General features: G+C 43.2%; 1 protein-coding gene and 1 pseudogene across 5 annotated transcripts in view; both read right to left on the reverse strand.

The window, feature by feature from the left end:
* The window catches only part of Dcun1d2 (defective in cullin neddylation 1 domain containing 2), a 32,761-nt gene that overhangs the window by 7,589 nt on the left and 7,941 nt on the right, over positions 1–17,231 (reverse strand). For all 5 annotated transcript variants that reach the window (XR_009591301.1, XR_009591300.1, XM_021653043.2 and 2 more), the window contains exons 3-4: positions 14,187–14,355; positions 8,903–9,033 (exon numbers count right to left, since the gene is read on the reverse strand). Coding sequence is in view for 3 of the 5 variants with exons in the window: in XM_021653043.2 (XP_021508718.1) it covers positions 8,903–9,033; positions 14,187–14,355 (300 nt within the window). In the remaining 2 variants the exon portion in view is untranslated. The remainder of the gene's footprint in view (positions 1–8,902; positions 9,034–14,186; positions 14,356–17,231) is intronic.
* On the reverse strand, positions 5,002–6,582 carry LOC132653461 (ras-related protein Rab-7a-like; annotated as a pseudogene).

Consider the following 17,231-nt stretch of genomic DNA (forward strand, 5'->3'; position numbering starts at 1 on the left):
TTCTTCAGTCCTTTTGAGAAAGCCCTCAAAGACCTTCCTCAGATAAAAAAACAAATTCAATAACTTTTAACTTTCTGGTAGATGATTCTGATAAGCATAGTATTCACAGAAGTAAGTAAGACAGCCCTTTGTTCTCAGTAAAGAAATCGTTAAATTTGCTGTAGCTTTTACTGGCCAATTCTACTGCCTGAGGCTATGGAAATTTATAAAATGGAAACCTGTACCTTAAAGAAGACTCCTTACCCTTACATTGAATGTCTCTGAAATATTCACACACACAGAATAAATTTTATTGTATTTATTTAAGTTTTTGCAATGCTGGCAATCAAACCTATGGCCTTCCACATGCTAGGCAAGTGAATTACAATCCTCAGCCTTCATTTTAAAAGTTTAAAGTGGTCAGTGATTTTAGATTCTAATTTATAACATCTTCAAAAATCCTATGAGGAGCTACCTGCTGTTAAAAGCCAGGTGATGCACATGGGAAGAAAGCAAAATCTACCCAGCTGAGCCATGAGCTGAACTCCCCCCCACTCCCGCCGAGAACACTGTTCACCCAGGCAACAGAAAGGCTGTCCAGTTGAGTCCTGCCTCAATCCTTGACTCAAAAGATTAGGAGCTCTAGACAATGATAATTTGAAGACACTACGTGTTGAGGTTTCTTGTTATGTGGTGATAACTAACTCAAACACTGCATCTGTTGTAAGTATTAAGAATCTACATTACTTTCCTTCCTTCCTTTCTTTTCTTTTTCTTTCTTTCTTTCTTTTTTTTTTTGTTTTTTTGAGGCAGGGTCTCATATGCAGCCTTGGCTAGCCTGGAATATAAGGCTAGCCTCAAAGTCACAGAGATGGGCCTACTTCTGCCGTTGAGTGTTGGAACTAAATGTATGGGTCACCGTGCCAGGCTGAATCTGCATTTGTTGACATTCTTAAAGGCTCTGAGACTGTCGTCTTGCAGGCAAGATAATACAAGGCCTATAAGGAATTCCTGAGACTGTCCTATATTTTCAAGTTAGTATGACACTATATGACAGAAATTAAACACATAGAGTTAAATGAAATGCTAACTTTAAAAATAATTTCACTTCATTAAATAAAAGGCATCTGCTAAGATTATAGAGTATCAATAAATACAAATGGTTCTTCCATTGTTTTGCCTTTGTTTTCTGAGCCAGAGTCTTGCTAAAGCTTTGGTGATGCCTAACTTGCAATAATCCACCAGCCTCCCAACTGCTCAGATTAGGCAGCTTTAAGTATTCTGAAAGAGGCTTAATTACTCTCCTATTATACTAAGATACAAAACAGAAGAAAACAGAAAAACAAAATAAACGAACCCCTCCCATCCACGGAGGCTTTAGGGGCCCTTTTCTCAACCACTTCACATTAGGGATTGCTGCTGCTTAAACCTGGACTAGACTAGTTACCATTTTGAAAAGTTCAAGTAAGCCTCTAAGAATTCAGTTGCTCAGAGTAAAGCATTACCTACATTTCCAACTGGTGAATGATTGCGCAGCCAGCTGCGCTATTCAGTGCAGGAGGCCAGAGATAGGATGCCTGTGTGGACTCCACATGACACAGGAGCTGGGCTCAGGAAGAGCAGGGGAAGACAACAAAGCCTGGCAGTGTAAAACGAAGTATAACAGGCTCGGAGGAAGCAATCCTGCTCTAAACACAGCACTGACCCTGGAGGAGTGACTGCACCTTCCCTTCACCGCTGAGTGTCTGTCTCTCCAGCCCTCAACCACAGTGTCTCAGGCACCCTAAAGCCTGGGTGAGCCCAACCCCCACCTTCTGCTAAGCTTCTAGAAAACTCCATCAATGTACACCTGAAAACTCTGATGATATTTAATGGGGTGATCAGGGTCCAAATTAAAACAGACTTCAAATGTAACAGTTCTTTTTCTCTTAGTCTCTTAGGAATGGAGAGAGGTGACAGAAAGATACAAAAGCCAAGCGTTTTAATCCCCAAGTAAAAACTGGAGTAAAGTTTTACTAAAGTAAAAGCTTAATTCAACGCCATTCCCCTCTACAGGGGTGGGGGTTAGGGTGGGGTAGTCAAGAGCAACTGAAAGACTGCAAACATGCAATCTACTGATTCTAATTACCTTACAAGGCTGGCACACGCCTTTAACCCAGCAACCAGTAGGCAGAGGCAGGCAGGACTCTGAAGTTGAGGCCAGCCAGGCCTCTACAGTAAGACTATCTAAAAGACAGCCTAGAGATGTAGGTCAGTGGTGAGGCCATGTTGGCGTGTGTGAGGCCCTATGTTCAATCCCCAGTATTGGAGGAGAAATCAATCCCTTCAATATGACAAGGAGTGACTACAAACAGAAAGTTATCCCACACTCTCAGTACATGCCACAAACATATCCACAGAGTAGGCCAAAAGTAAAACTTTCAACTTCAAAATAGGCAAAGAACATTAAGAAATAAAACACCATAAACCACAATTTAAAAATCAGGTTAAGGGGCCATTTGCCGTTTTTTTTAATGACAACTTGACACACCTAGAGCCATTTGGGAAGAGGAAATCTTAACTGAGAAAATACTCGCATTGAACTGTGGGACATTTTCTTGCCTGATGATTCAGGTGGGATGGCTAGCTCACTGACGGTGATGCCAACCCTGGGTAAATTGAGCAAACCAGGAGGAGCAAGCCAGTAAGGCCCACTCCTCCACGCCTCTGGAGAAGTTCCTGCTCCAGGTTCCTGCACTGACTTCCCTGGATGCTGGACCATAGCTGTAAGCTGATTTTTGGTTATGGTGTTACATCACAGCAACAGAGACCCTAGCCAAAACAGGGACGGAACTCCAAACTAGAAACAAGGGAACCCATCCTAGTGATCTCAGGAGAAAGAGTTCCTGAACAAACACATTCAAAGAGATCAAAGTTCAGGCACAAAGGACTTGAGAGAAAGGACACGCTGACAGATGGTCTCTGTGGAGAGCAAAATTAAAAGAGAAGGACAAAAAAACCCCTATTATTTCAATACTATTTCCCTCCACAAGGTGGGGTTGGGTAGGCGGTGGTGGTGAGAGATGAGACCCCCAAGGTGGGGGAGTCAGGAGCAATTGAAAGAGACACTACAAATATCTACTGAGTCTACTGTTACCATACACCCTTGCCACCAAGCACAAGAAAGGCCATGCATTCACAGTATGGAGAAGCTTGGCTGAAAATTGTAGCCACAATCTGCAATCCAAAACCAGAATTAAGAGTGTTAGCACACAACTATTGAGACAGTTCAGCACATGGAGCTGCCAGGCTGGTGATCTGAGTTTGACCCCTGGAACCCACATAAGGGTGGAAGATAAAACTGACTCCATAAAGTTGTCTTTTGACCTCCATGTCATATCATACATGTGCACACGCACACAAAAATACATAAAAAGATTACAAAAAAATAGGGATGCTATCATAAACCAGTGTAGCTACTATGGGAAACAGTATGGAGGTTCCTTAAAGATAAGAAATAGAATTACCATATGGCCCAACTGTACCTGCCCTGTGCTATTTATACCCAAAGAAATCAAAATCAGCTTACAGTAGAGATTGCCTACCCATGATTAGTCATGATTCACAAAAGCCAAGTTACAGACTCAGCCTAGACACATCAACAGGCGAAGGAACACAGAACACATGCTGTAAGTCACACACAGTGGTAATAAGTCAGTGGTAGTAAGTCACACACAGTGTAAGCACGTCAAAACCATGACTGCAAACAAACGGAACTAGAGATCACAGTGAGTGAAACTGGCTAGACTCAGAAAGACAGACACTACATTTTCACTCATATGCAAAACTCTATTACTTTTTTTTTTTTTAAAGAAGTGGGTGCTGGAGGTGTGTGTCACTGGGAGTGGGCTCTGAGGTGTCAAGTCCAAGCTAGGTTCTCTCTCTCTTCTCTCTCTCTCTGCCTGCTAATCAGGATGTAGAACTCTCAGGCTACTTCTCCAGCACTATGGTAGCACATGCCTTTAATTCCAGCACTCAAAAGCAGAGAGATCTCTGTAAGTTTGAGGTCGGCCTGATCTACATAAAGTTCCAGGCTAGTCAGAGCTACATAGAGAATCTAAAATAATAAAAATGCAAAATAAGGTGCTGGTCCAGGGACTAAAGTGTGAGAACCAGAGTTTGGATTCCCAGCACCCATGTACAAGGCTGGTGAGGCTGGAGAGATGACTCAGAGATTGAGAGCGACTGCTGTTCTTCCAGAGGACCCAGGTTCAATTCTTAGCACCCACATGGCAGCACACAACCATCTATAACTCCAAGTTTCTGGAGATGTGATGCCCTCTTCTGCCTTTGTATGCATCAGGCATGCACATGGTATACAGACATACATGTGGGCAAAACATTGATACATGTAAAAAATAATTTTTAAAAAGTAAGAAAGCTGGGAGGGTATGGCAGCCCACCTACACCTCCATGTAAGGGAGGTGAGATGCAGAACCCGAGCTCAAGCTGGCTAGCCAGACAAGCTGATGCTGTCAGTGAATCCAGGATCTGTGACACCCTTCCTCAATATGCAAAGTGGACAGTGATCACGAAAGACACCCAGTGTCATCCTCGGGCATCTATACCTACACCCACACACTCACATACACTCATATGCCACTAAAGACATGAAAGGAGGAGAACTACTTGGAAGAGAAAGAGGTCCAGTGTGATGGTCTGAATAAGAATGGCCCCCCATAGGCTCATATATTTGAATGCATAGTAACCAGGGAGTAGAATTGTCTGAAGGGATTAGAAGGATTAGGAGGTATGGCCTTGTTGGAAGCAGTGTATCACTGGGGATGAGCTTGGAGGTTTTTTTTTTTTGCACTAATTTATACATTTTAATTGGTTGCATATATTAACATGTACTAAGAAACATTTACATAATAAATGCTTTTCTAAGAAACATTACATAATAGATGGATACTGTAAACAGATCTGAGGGCTAGGGGGTAAAAGACGACAAGACTGTTAAAAAAAGAAAAATCAGATAATTAGATAAACTGTGAAAAGCTCTCTTACTTTCCAGTGGACAAAACTAGTAAGCTTCCATGCCCACTGCACCCAGAGCACTCAAGGTCTCTGCCATATGCCACATACGGGGCTCATTGTGGGTAGCTGCCCCAGGAGCCCTGACTGGCATAGGCTGGAGTTTGCTAGCTGTGTGTGTGTGTGTGTGTGTATATGTGTGTGTGGTGGATAGCTGTTTGGTGGAGTTTCTTTGGCAGCTGGATGTGAAAGATCACATTCTGTTCTGCTTAGAGGAAGAGGGATGCATATTGAAGGCCTATGTGTGTGTTCTTGGTTGAAGGACTCTGTGCTCACTGCCCCTTCAACAACTGCAACTCTCTGCAGAGGCCTTGGCCCAGTCATTCTTGTCCAGTTTGATGGGTTCAGGAAATTCACTGTATAGCTCCACTTCTGTTTCCTGTTTAAGGGCATTCTGAGCAATTGTCTGGAAGGCCTGCTCCACACTGACGGCCTCCTTGGCACTTGAAGTAGGGAATGTTGTTTTTGCTGTAACACCAAGCCCATGTTCTCTTTGTGGCCACTTGTCTCTCTTTTGGGGTCAATCGTTTTTCCCAACACAACAAAAGGAAAGTTCTTGGGATTCTGGGGGCTGGCCTGGATGAGAAACTTGTCTTTCCAGCTGTCGAGGGTTTTGTCGGGGGTAGTTACATCAAACACCAGGACACAGCAATCTGCACCTCTGTAGAAGGCCACATCAAGAGACTGGAACTGTTATTGACTGGCCGTGTCCCAGATCTACATGGTAACACGTCTGTCATTTACCATTACCTCCTTGGTCAGAAAGTCTGCTCCTACTGTGGCTTTGTACTGGTTACTGAACTTCTTATTCACATACTGGGTCATGAGAGATGTCTTTCCAACACCAGAATCTCCCAGGGTTGATGACCTTCAGCAACACTTTCTTCCTAGAGGTCATCCTTTAAGCATGGGGTCAGCAGAGGAGGAGACACAATGCAGGCTGTGACAGGGAGGTCAGACTCCAGCTTCAGCAAGCTCCTTGCAGTTGCTCAGCCCCAAACACCATAGCCAATGTCGCTGCAACAGGCCTTATGGCCAAAGCTCTAGCCTTGCTCCTACTTTCACCACTGCCACTACCCTGAGCTGGGCTTGGAGGTTTTAAAAGTCTAAGCCAGGCCCAGTCTCTCTCTCTGTCTCTCTCTCTATCTGCCTGCTGCCTGTGATTCAGGATATAGAACTCTTAAGCTAGCCGCCATGCTCCCTACCATGCTCCCCACCATGAGTATAATGGACTAAGCCTCTGAAACTGTAAGCTAATCCCCAGTTAAATGCTTTCCTTTATAAGAGATGCCTTGGTCATGGTGTCTCTTCACAGCAATAGAACACTGACTGAGACAACCAATAAGAGGGAAAGGGTGGGGCTGAGAGGGCAATACTGGGTAGATATGGTCAGTGTATATAGTACACTGTGTGAAAATTTCACAACAAAGCCCATCATTTGGTACAATCAATATATTATAAGAAAAGAAACAACAGCACAGGGTCCTAGTAGTTATTAGGAACAATATTGAGACTCCATTTTTCACTGGAAAAAAAAAAATCAAGGCTTCCTGGAGAAGCAGGTGAACCTAGGTTTGAAGAAGAAAACATCTGGCTGAGTCTTGAGCTGTCCTGCAGAAAGTGAAGGAGCAGCCAGTATCCCAGGGGTCATATCTGACAGACTGGAGTTGCTGGCCAAAATGGGTGGCTCAAGCTTCAGAAAAGATCACTAATTTCAATGTGGAAAATTATGACTCCACAATAGTATGACGACCCCCAATCAGATCCTGGTCTAAATGTCTGAATGACAGGGATAACAGAGGAGGCCATGTACACAGGCTAAGGAGGGGGCTTCTGATAAGATGTGTGCTGTTACCATCTTATCCCCAACACCGGAATGCACAATCAGAATCGCTTTTGTTCTGCATTGATTTTTACACCACTGGGAAAAGCCAAAAATCTAATGTCAAAGGTTCCTGTGGCCAATGGCCTTGGGTCTCCAGACATATTGGCTTGAGGATCCATGGTCTCTTTGCTCCACCAGGAAGGCTTTGCAAGAGCCTTCCAGGGTAGGGGCTGATTGGCTATAGGACATCCAACAGAAGAACTCATGTCATCTCTCTGGTTCCTTTTTCTCAGTTAAGCAAAGGTTGGTCTCTAAAAAGGGGTAGAGGGGCTGCAGAGTTGATTCAATGGTTATGAGTGCTGATGGTTACAATTTCCAGCACCCACATGGCAGTTAACAACTGTCTGTAACTCCTGGTCCAAGGGGACGTGACAACCTCATCTGGCCTCCTGGGCACGGTACCAATGTGATGCAAGTCACCCAAATATACAAAACAATTAAAAGGGGGGGGGTATAGGAAACCTGCCATCCTCCTTTCTCCCCATGACCTGTGACATACAGTGAGCTTTGCTATGTTTTCTTCCTTGTATGCTTAGCCATGAGGACCAGATCCTGCAGTGACCTAACTTCACACACAACTTTGCCTCAATCACCTCTTGCCAGAGTTTCACTTGACCATGCTGTGTGACCCATTTGTGTCACTTGTCTGTCTGAGTCTCCTTTGGTTTTCACGCTGGAGACAGAAGCCAAGGCTGTGTGCAGACAGAGACCGGAGTCTACCACTGCACCACGCCTCTTAGCCCAGCATCTTTGGAACAGGGATCACTACATGAGGGTTTCCCCAGCAGCTCTCTGATAGGAAGTGGTAACATCTCCACCTTCCGAAAGTCTATTCAGACAGGTCTCTAAATGCAACCCCTAAGACTGTCCTGTCTGTGGCTCCTGAAGCTCTCATTGGAGTTAAGAGGTGCTATGATCTCAGAGGGGGAAAGGCCATTTCATAGGCAGACCAGCCTGGAGGAAAAGGGAGTTGAGCCAAGGCCCAGTATGCCAACATTAAAACATCAACATCAGAGAAAACAAACAACAACAAAAAGCTACCCTAAGGGACTGCATTAGTAAGTGTGGGAAGCTAGCCTGCTTGGCTGCTCTCCTCTTTGGACCTGCACTATGCGGGAGGGGAAGGAAGGGGAAGATGATGATGACAACAGGGGACAGGAGGATGGGGGCAGGAGAGACAGAGGTGACAAGCTGCACACTTGCACACCTGAGCACAGCCATGTGACTCTCAGGACGGGGCTGCATGCGAGCCCTGCACCAGGCTTCCACCTGTGTGGTTCAGGCCCTTTCTAAACACTGGGTAAGCTTTAGTCCTTTATGGTATTGCTTCTATTTACCAGAGGTTTATCTTCTAGGCATACCTTCTGATATGCCTGTAAATCCTTACTTAAGCCACATACCTCAAATTTGTAAGAGGTTTCATATAAATGCATAAGGTCTTTTACCTACTCCAGTCAAATAACTGTAGGTTGATATACATTATACTCAGGAAGGAATGAGCCAGAAATAAACCAGTACTCAGATGCAAAACTAAATAAAACTCACCAAATAAATCAAAACCTCAAACTGGAATTTTCAGTTAAAACTTTCCAGATGTGTACATCTGTATTAAGCCCAAGTGGAGTTGTACAGCTCTGCAAGGAGCTCTGCTGCAGCTCCCTGTGTGGTGAAGCTGTTCCAAGGCATGGCTGGCAAAGCCACCACGTGGAGAACAAGTACCAACCACTCAGGCTGTCAACTCTGATGAACAGTAGAAGAGGCAACATGAAGCACAAACTAGCTCATACTTTAAGTTTAGAAGCCAAGACATTATCAATTGGTATTTCCAGTTACGTGAAGAATAAGCAGAACACAGAGGGCAAAGCAGAGACTGCATCATCACGGCTGTCTGTGCTAGATCACTGAGTCTGTCCATTTACAACGGACTCAGATCTGGCACCCTGCAAACCTGGGGCTCATACTTACCTAAGCCTTTCTGCCCAGGGTTCTTAGCGAAGGTGAAGGTGAACTGGTAAAAGTCCTTGAACTTCGCTGAATCCTTAAGCTCTTGTTCTAGTTTAGGAAGAAGAGCTTTCAGTTTCTCCATGCTGTCACACCTGCGACAACAGAGAAGGGCTGGTTACCCATTACGTGCCTTTCTACCATCCCCTCTTCATGTACAGACACCTCATCTCCCAGTTCCCTTGCAAATGCTGTTGAGGTCTTTTAGCTACAGAGCTGTGAAAGCACTCAAGCCATTGGCTGTGCACTTTGAATGTGTAAAAGAAAGGTATGTGCTATCGAGTCAGGGAAAACCAAACCAAAATTGTGTGCTCTTTAAGGGCATGGCTTACTTGGCAGCTCTGTCCATACTGAGGCCAAGTGAGGTGGCTCAGTGACAAGATGGAGAGTCTGTGACTACTCACTCCCACAGAACCAGCCACCCCGTCAGCCTGCACCATTGCCACCTGTGCTGCAATACGAGGGAAAGGAGGCTTACTGCTTAAGCATTTAACGTCACCTCTTCATTGTTGCAAGTTCAGTTTGAAATAGCCAGGTACTATAAAACCTGATTTGTTTTGTTTTGTTTCTTAACCAGAGTCTCTCTATGTAGTACTGGCTGGTCTGGAACTGTGTAGACCAGGCTAGCTTTGAATTCACAGAGATCCACCTGCCTCTGCCTTCCAAGTGCTGGGATTAAAGGTATGCACCACCTTGCCCAGGTTGTATTGTTTTAAAAACTGATTTTCCTCCAAGAAGGCAATCAGCTTTGAAAACAGTAGCCAGCCTGGGCTGGGCTGTGGTTCTCTAATAGACTGCTTGCCTACTATATGTAGGCCTGGACTCCATCCCCAGCTCTGTAAAACAAAACAAAAGCCCGTCTCCCATAGAAGCCCAAAATAGCTCAGCATTAAGTGTTCTTTAAGGTATAAATGTGGAACAATTAAGACAAAATACGTCTTTTCTGCCTCAACTGTACAATAGGGAACAGAGTAAGAACAATATGCAAGCACCTATCCAAGGTAAGTCAAATTGAGGAAATCCAAAGCAGCTGCAGAAAGTCTTAGAAACCCCAGCCTGTTCAATATTCTGCATCCTTACAGGGTATGGATATAGCACGAGTGTGCCAACTCCCATTGCTGAGCCAGCTGCATCCAGGGTAGCACACCGGGCAGAAGGTAGCAAGCCCACACAGGCTGAGGGTCTTCCCTTCCTAGAGGTGGGGCCAGCTCCCTTGTTTTCCCATCTCTCTCTCTCCACTGACAGCAGTCCTGCACCTCTGAGCTTGATGTAAATGTGAACTCACACTACTTTGTGCCTGGTCTTTTGGGCCTACATTATGTGTGTGCAGTTCATCCTGTGGTATATGCAGATACAATTCAGTCAGTACCTTTGTCATAGGAACAACTCCATATATATATATATATATATATATATATATATATATATATATACACACACACACATATATATGTATATATATATACACATAATGGATAAATAATTTATAGAACATACTGATGGCAAGTATGTCGGCTGTTTGTAGCTTTCTCATCACAAGTAACAGTTAGCATTTCTACAGACATAGCCCCCCCCCATGAACCTAAGTCTCACCAGGCATGTTTCGCTGGGAGAAGTTAGCTTGTGAGTGTGCCAGTGTACCTTGCGTGTGGTAACAGTGTGAGAGCCACACACCATAGCACGCCAGGCCTACATCGTTGCTTGCTGCTGGGTATTATGACATCCAGTCTCAAGGCTCCATCTTACTGCACCTTTCACCTAAGCTTCCACGATGAATGAGGCCCCGCTTCCAGTATTTTCACTGGCCCCTGGAAGTGCGTGCTCAGCTCCCTTCTTTACTTTCGTCATTTGTCAAAGTCTTAAGAGGTATAAGCCTTTGTCAGCAGGTGTTTTTAAAGTTCTCTCCCCTAGAATATAGTCTCTTTTACTTTCTTTGTTTTGTATGATGAGAAGTTTTGATTTTTTATTTATTTTTTGCACAAACACTTAAAAAAGTCCTTCTTTTATCATGTTTATTTGGTGACATTTTAAAACTTAACCTTTTGCATGCTCATAAAGTTATTTTCTGCATTATTTATTGGAGGTTAAATGCTTTTAGCATTTAGACCTACAACCCACTTAAAACTGATTTTCGCGTGTTGTAATGGAAGTCAAAATTAAACAGAATTAGAAATCATCTTCCTTTTATAAAGCTCTCCAGTAGAGCCTGTTTAAAAGTTGGCATTTACAGGGAGGAAGGGACTTGGGACTTTTTTTTCCCCCCATAAAAGTTTGGTAAATGAAGCCATTCCAAGTTTTCTCTTTGAATTTTTAAATTATAGATCCTGGTGGCATGGATGAAAATGTCACCAATAGGCTCACATGTGTAAATACTTGGTCCTCAATCAGGGGAACTGTTTGGGAAGGATTAGGGGAATGTCTTGGAGAAGCCATGTCACTGAAGGGTGGGCTTTAAGGTTTCAAAAGACTTTCCCCATCCCCTCTCTATCTCTCTGCCTCCAACTTGCTGATCAGAATGTGAGCCCTCAGCTTTTCCTGTCATCATGCCTTTGTTTCGCCATCATGGTCTCTAACTCTCTAATTCTAAGCCCCAAATTAAATGCTTTCTTTTGAAAGTTGCTTTGATCATGGCATTTTATCACAGCAATAGATTAAGACACAGGTACAAATGCTGAAGAGTTACAAAATTACCACAATTTCCTATTTCTTTCCATGTCAGTTTTTAGCAAATTGTATTTTAAAAGCCATTTCTCTATTTCAAACAGGTTGTCAGGTTTACTGGCATAAATGTTTGTAATAAATGACTGTAGAATTCTACAGCAATGTGTTGTAAGTAATGATTAATATTTACTATTGATATATCTTCTGGTAAAGCTGCTGTTAATCCTAAACAGCTGTTTACCCAAATCACCAGACACTGGGATTTACTTAATTAACCTAGAACATAATGCTGGGCAATAGTTATTCCATCCTAAACCTCCAAGCCCTCATAACTTCCTAACATTTGGATTTCCCACATTATACTTGTTTTTAGTGATATATTAGGTCCAGTCCATCTCTCCGTGTCATTCCAAGATCTCTGCTCCTGCCTCTGTTCTCCCAGCTCTCATCTGCCCTTTTCCCCTCCTCTGCCTCCCACCTTCCTCTCCTTTGGTTCCTTCCTCTCTTCCTGCTTCCTTTCCCTTGCTCAACAGTGTGGCTAGTTGCTTTATTTTGGCGTGTTTACACAAAGTTGAGACAGGTGATGCTTAGAATAAGTATCACAATGCAATGTCCGGTTTGAAACCAGAGAGTGGGGGAGAGAATCAGCATTTGAATGAACAAGGGTAAAGTGTATACATTTCAAAAGAACATTATAGCAACAGCAAAGTCTGCCAGTCCTTGTTATTTGATTGTATACATATACAAAGCAACAAGCGCCTGCTTTTACTAATTCTACCAAATTTTCCTCTTCATAGTTTCTATTCAATTACTGATTTTTGTTATTTGTTTTTGAGACAGGGTCTCAATGTGCAGTGTTGGCTGTCCCAGAACTTACTTATATAGAGCAGGCTGGCCTCAAAGTCAGAGCTCTGCCTGCTTCTGTCTCCCCAGTTCTGGGATTAAAGGTGTGTATCATCATGCCTGGTATAAATTACTGTTAACCCCCTTTCTACATTGGTGACTTACCCTCCTGCTTTTTGTATTTTCCTCCAGCTGAGTCTCCTCTTCATCTTCAGGTGATGGGAATTATACCCAGGGCTGAGAGCATGCTGAGTTCTGTCATTACTACCTCGCCTACCTAGCTTATTTTCTACTTACTAATGGATGGACAGTGTGCTGGCTACTTTCATGTCACCTTGACAAAGCTAGTCAAGTTGACTAGGAATGACGGGCTCTCAAATGAAAAATCATCTTCATAAGACTGGCCTGTAGGCAAATCTGTTGGGGTATTGTTTTGCTTAGTGATTGATGTAGGAAGGCCCAGCTTACTAATGGGGTTGCCATCCCCGGAAAGGTGGTCCTACATGATTTAAAAAAAAAAAAAAAAGCAGGCTGAGCAATGGGGAGTAAGCCAGTAAGCAGAACCCTCATGGCTTCTGCTTTAGTTCTTGCCTGCAGGTAGGGGCCTGCTCGAATTGCTGCTCCAACTTTCCTGTTACTTGGAAGTGTAAGATGAAATAAACTTTTTCCTCCCCAAGTTGCTTTTGGTCATGGCACTTTATCACAACAACAGAGGTCCTAAGTGAGGCGATCACCTCTTCTTTGTTTAGCACTTAAGAGGCAGGGTTCTACAGCTTTTTACTGCCAGCACTTTCTTCACTATTATGCTGGTTAGTTTTGTTTGTTTGTTTGTTTATTTTTATTTTTTGCTGGTTAGTTTTTAAGTCAACTTGACACAGCTAAAGGCACCTGAGAGGAGGGACCCTCAAGTGAGCAAAGTCCTCCAAAAGGCTGGCTGTAGGCAGGTCTGTGGGAACTTTTCTTAACCAGAGATGTGAGCATGTGCTTCAGAGACAACTTCACAAGTTTTCAGTTTCCAGCAACTCAAAACGACTGATTCCAAAGCATCAAAAGTAAAACAGTGTTAGAAATACCAGCAAGTGGAACAAGTTGGTTGTTTTACTACTTCACAAAGTAATTCAATACGCTTAGCAATTAAAAGATATTTTTGTTGGGTGTTTTCATTTACTTTTGTGTCACATTTGCTAAACTAGCAACATCTTAAGTCATTAATCCTAACTCTGTAGGTAAAATAGAGAAGCAAAAACCAAAATAATATTTTATTCATATTTAATACAGCAACATAACAGATTATACATTTAGTATAAAATAACAAGAGCAGTTAAAAATCTTATCCTTTTATTCACTGTTAATTCGAAATTGAAAGAATACTTGTTTTAAAGTATTAATCTTTGTTTTTATTAATTTTGGTATATGTATGCATGTGTGTGTGCACTCGTTCACATGTGTATATGCATGCATATACACGAGGCAGCTAAAGGGATCAGATCCAAGGGCACTGCAAGTTCTAAACCACTGAGCCATCTCCTCAGCACCACTGGAAGGAATTTTTTAAGTTTATAGAATAAAAAAGAATCAATGTGAATGAAGACAACGGATAAAACCTTGAGTCTGAAAGGAAACCAAAGGATTATAATACACAAAGAAAATACATGTATATAAAATTAGTATTTATCAGTTGTTGAAAAAAATGATTCAAGTATCTTTCCTTCTGAAAAGTTTACGTTGGGAATAGTTTACTTACCCCAGCTCTGTCATGCCATCCACAAATTCCTTTTTGCTAAATTCACATTGAGTGGCAGCCCTGAACTTCCATGCTATGACCAAAACACTAATGCTGGCAGGGTCCAAGCTCAAATCATCACAGAACTGCTGAATCCCATCAATTCCGATTTTGTTTTCATCCTGTGGGTCTGTTGTTGAAGTTAGGGGGAGAACAGTCAAACTACATTGAAAGCAATCCTAAAATAGCTTGTTAGACTCCTACTACTCTATTGTACAGTTCTATCAAGTATTTCAGCCACACCCATCAATGAACAGCCATTTCTATTAAGTATGAAACAAATATGGAGCATTAAGAAAACAGTTCCATCCTTAAAATCTAGATTTCTGGAATTTGGGCAAAGGAAAACCACTGAAAAAACACTCTTGTGAAGGGATGATGTCATTAAGAATTAATTTAAGGTCTGAGCACACAAGCTTGGTGGAGGAGTGCTTCATGGTGTGCTTGAGGTCCTGGGTTCTAACATCAATACCAGAAAAACTAAAACCAAAGCCAAAACTCCTATTTAATTTCTGGCTGCGTGTGAAGCTCGGTAACACAGGCTTGCTTCACATGCGCGTGGGCGTGGGAGTGTCTCCAGCTCTCACAGTTGAGAGGGATGCAAAGGAATGGTTCTTACATCCTGCCAAACAAGAGTGGTTGACTGTTTTCTTTTTAAGTAATTTCTCTTGCTGGCTCTAATGCTGTGGGACAATAATTCTGAAATTCAGTTAACTTACACACCCACATTTAACATCTTAGAAATTCACACTCCCTACGTCACATGTCTAGTTTAGAAATGAAATAACTCAGGATCTGTCTATCAATAACATCATGAAATTTGCAGGCAAATAGATGGGACTAGAAAAGATCGTCCTGAGTGAGGTAACCCAGACTCAGAAAGACAAACATGGTATATACTCACTTATAAGCGGGCATTAGTCATAAAGTACAGGATAACCATGCTACAAACCACAGACCCAAAGAAGCTCAGTAACAAGGAGGACCCAAGGGAGGATGCTTGCATCTCACTGAGAAGGGGAAATAGATTAGACAACAGGGGTGTGTGGAAGGTGGGGACTGAGCTGGGAGGGATGGGAACAGGAGGGATTAGACAACAGGGGTGAATGGAAGGTGGAGATGGGAACAGGAGGGATGAGGTGGGGGAGGACTGAAGGAGAGGGTACTGGATTATAGGGGCCATCTCTGGGAGGAGCTAGAAACCTAGGACAATGGAAACTCAGGGATCTATTCCAGCCACGGGGAATATGGAGCCTGAACGAGGCATCTCCTGTACGCAGACAAGACTTCCAATGGAGGGATTGGGACACCAACCCAGCCACAAACCTTAGACCACAGTTTATCCTGCCTACAAGATGTGCAGTAGTAAAAGACGGAGCAGAATTTGAGGAAGGGCCAACCAATGACTGGTCCAGACTGAGACCAGGCCATGAGAGACAGCCTACCCTGACACTATTAATGATATTCTATTATGCTTGAAGACAGGAGCCTAGCATACGTGTCATCAGAGAGGCTCCACCCAGCAACTGATGGAAACTGATGCAGAGACCCACAGCCAGACATTAAGGGGAGCTTGGGGAATTCTGCAGAAGAGGAGGAGGAAGGATTGAAGCAGCCAGAGGGGTCAAGGACACCACAAGAAGACCTACAGAGTCAACTAACCTGGGCCCATAGGGCTCACAGAGACTGAACCAACAACCAAAGAGCACGGACCCAGGCCCTCTGCACATAAGTAGCAGTTGTGCAGCTGGGTCCTCATGTGGGACTTCTAAAGAGGAAGCAGCTGTCTCTGACTACACTGCCTGCCTTTGATCCCTGTCCCCTAACTGTGCTGCCTTGCCTAGCCTCAACCAAAGATGTCTTACTGCAATTTGATATGCCAAGCTGGCTGAGATCCATGGGATGCCTCCCCTTTTCTGAGGAGAAGGGGGCGGAGACAGGGACTGGGAGGAGGGAGGGAAAGCTATGATGGGGATATAAAGTAATAAACTTAATTTTAAAAAAGAAAGAATAAATTATATTAAAGACACTTCAGCAAGATCTCAAAACCTAGATTTTGTCATTTCTGACAGAGTATATGTATCATAAGACATCATCATAGTATATATGTGAATTCCATTGGGTCAAACATAGAAATGAAAAAAATCTGTAACTTCTTTGCCCAAATAACGATTGTCCTTCATAGACAACTCACCTTTGGTTATTAAGCACTATACATGCATTATTTTTACACATGATGGTAGAGATTTATGTGTTGTACATGTGGCGCATGTGTGCTGATGCACATGCCTATATGTGCATGTCTAGACAGGTCATTCTGAAGTATTTTCCCTTATTTCTCTCCATGTTATTATGTTTTTTTATTTTATTTGTACGACTGTTTTGCCTATATATATTAAACCATATGCATGTCTGCTGCCAGCAGGAGCCAGATAAGGGTGTCAGTTCCTCTGGAACTGGAGTTACAAAGGGTTGTGAATCACCACATAGACCCTGGGAACCAAAGCCTGACCTCCTGTAAAAGCAGCAAGTGCTCTTATCTACTGAGCCATTTCTCCAAGCCCACCTTATTTTTTTAAGACAGGATCTCTCACTGAACCTGGAACACGATGCTGTGGCTATAACGGTGGGCTAGTGACCCCTGGTATCCATCTGTGTCTATTAGGAGTGGAGCTGCTGGTGTGTGTCTCCACAGTTGGCTCTTATGTGGGCTCTGGGGATCTGAACTCAGGTCCTCAGGCTTGTAGAGCAAGTACTCACTGAGCCATCTCTCCAGCCCGACTACTCTACTCTAAATGATGTACTTGTCTTCTGAGCTAGAGTTTTGTTGTGTATCCTGGTTGGACTTGAATTTGCAGCAATTCTCTTGCTTCAGCTTCCTGAGTGCTGGGATTATAGGTATGGAGCAAGGAACCGAGCAGCAAAGAAAAACTGATGACACAAATGAAATTAATGAAACCAGACATCTTAGTAACTATTACAGACGGGGAAAAACCCCGCCACTCT

Source organism: Meriones unguiculatus, chromosome 4 (assembly GCF_030254825.1).
Source record: "Meriones unguiculatus strain TT.TT164.6M chromosome 4, Bangor_MerUng_6.1, whole genome shotgun sequence".
Classification (NCBI taxonomy): Eukaryota; Metazoa; Chordata; class Mammalia; order Rodentia; family Muridae; genus Meriones; species Meriones unguiculatus.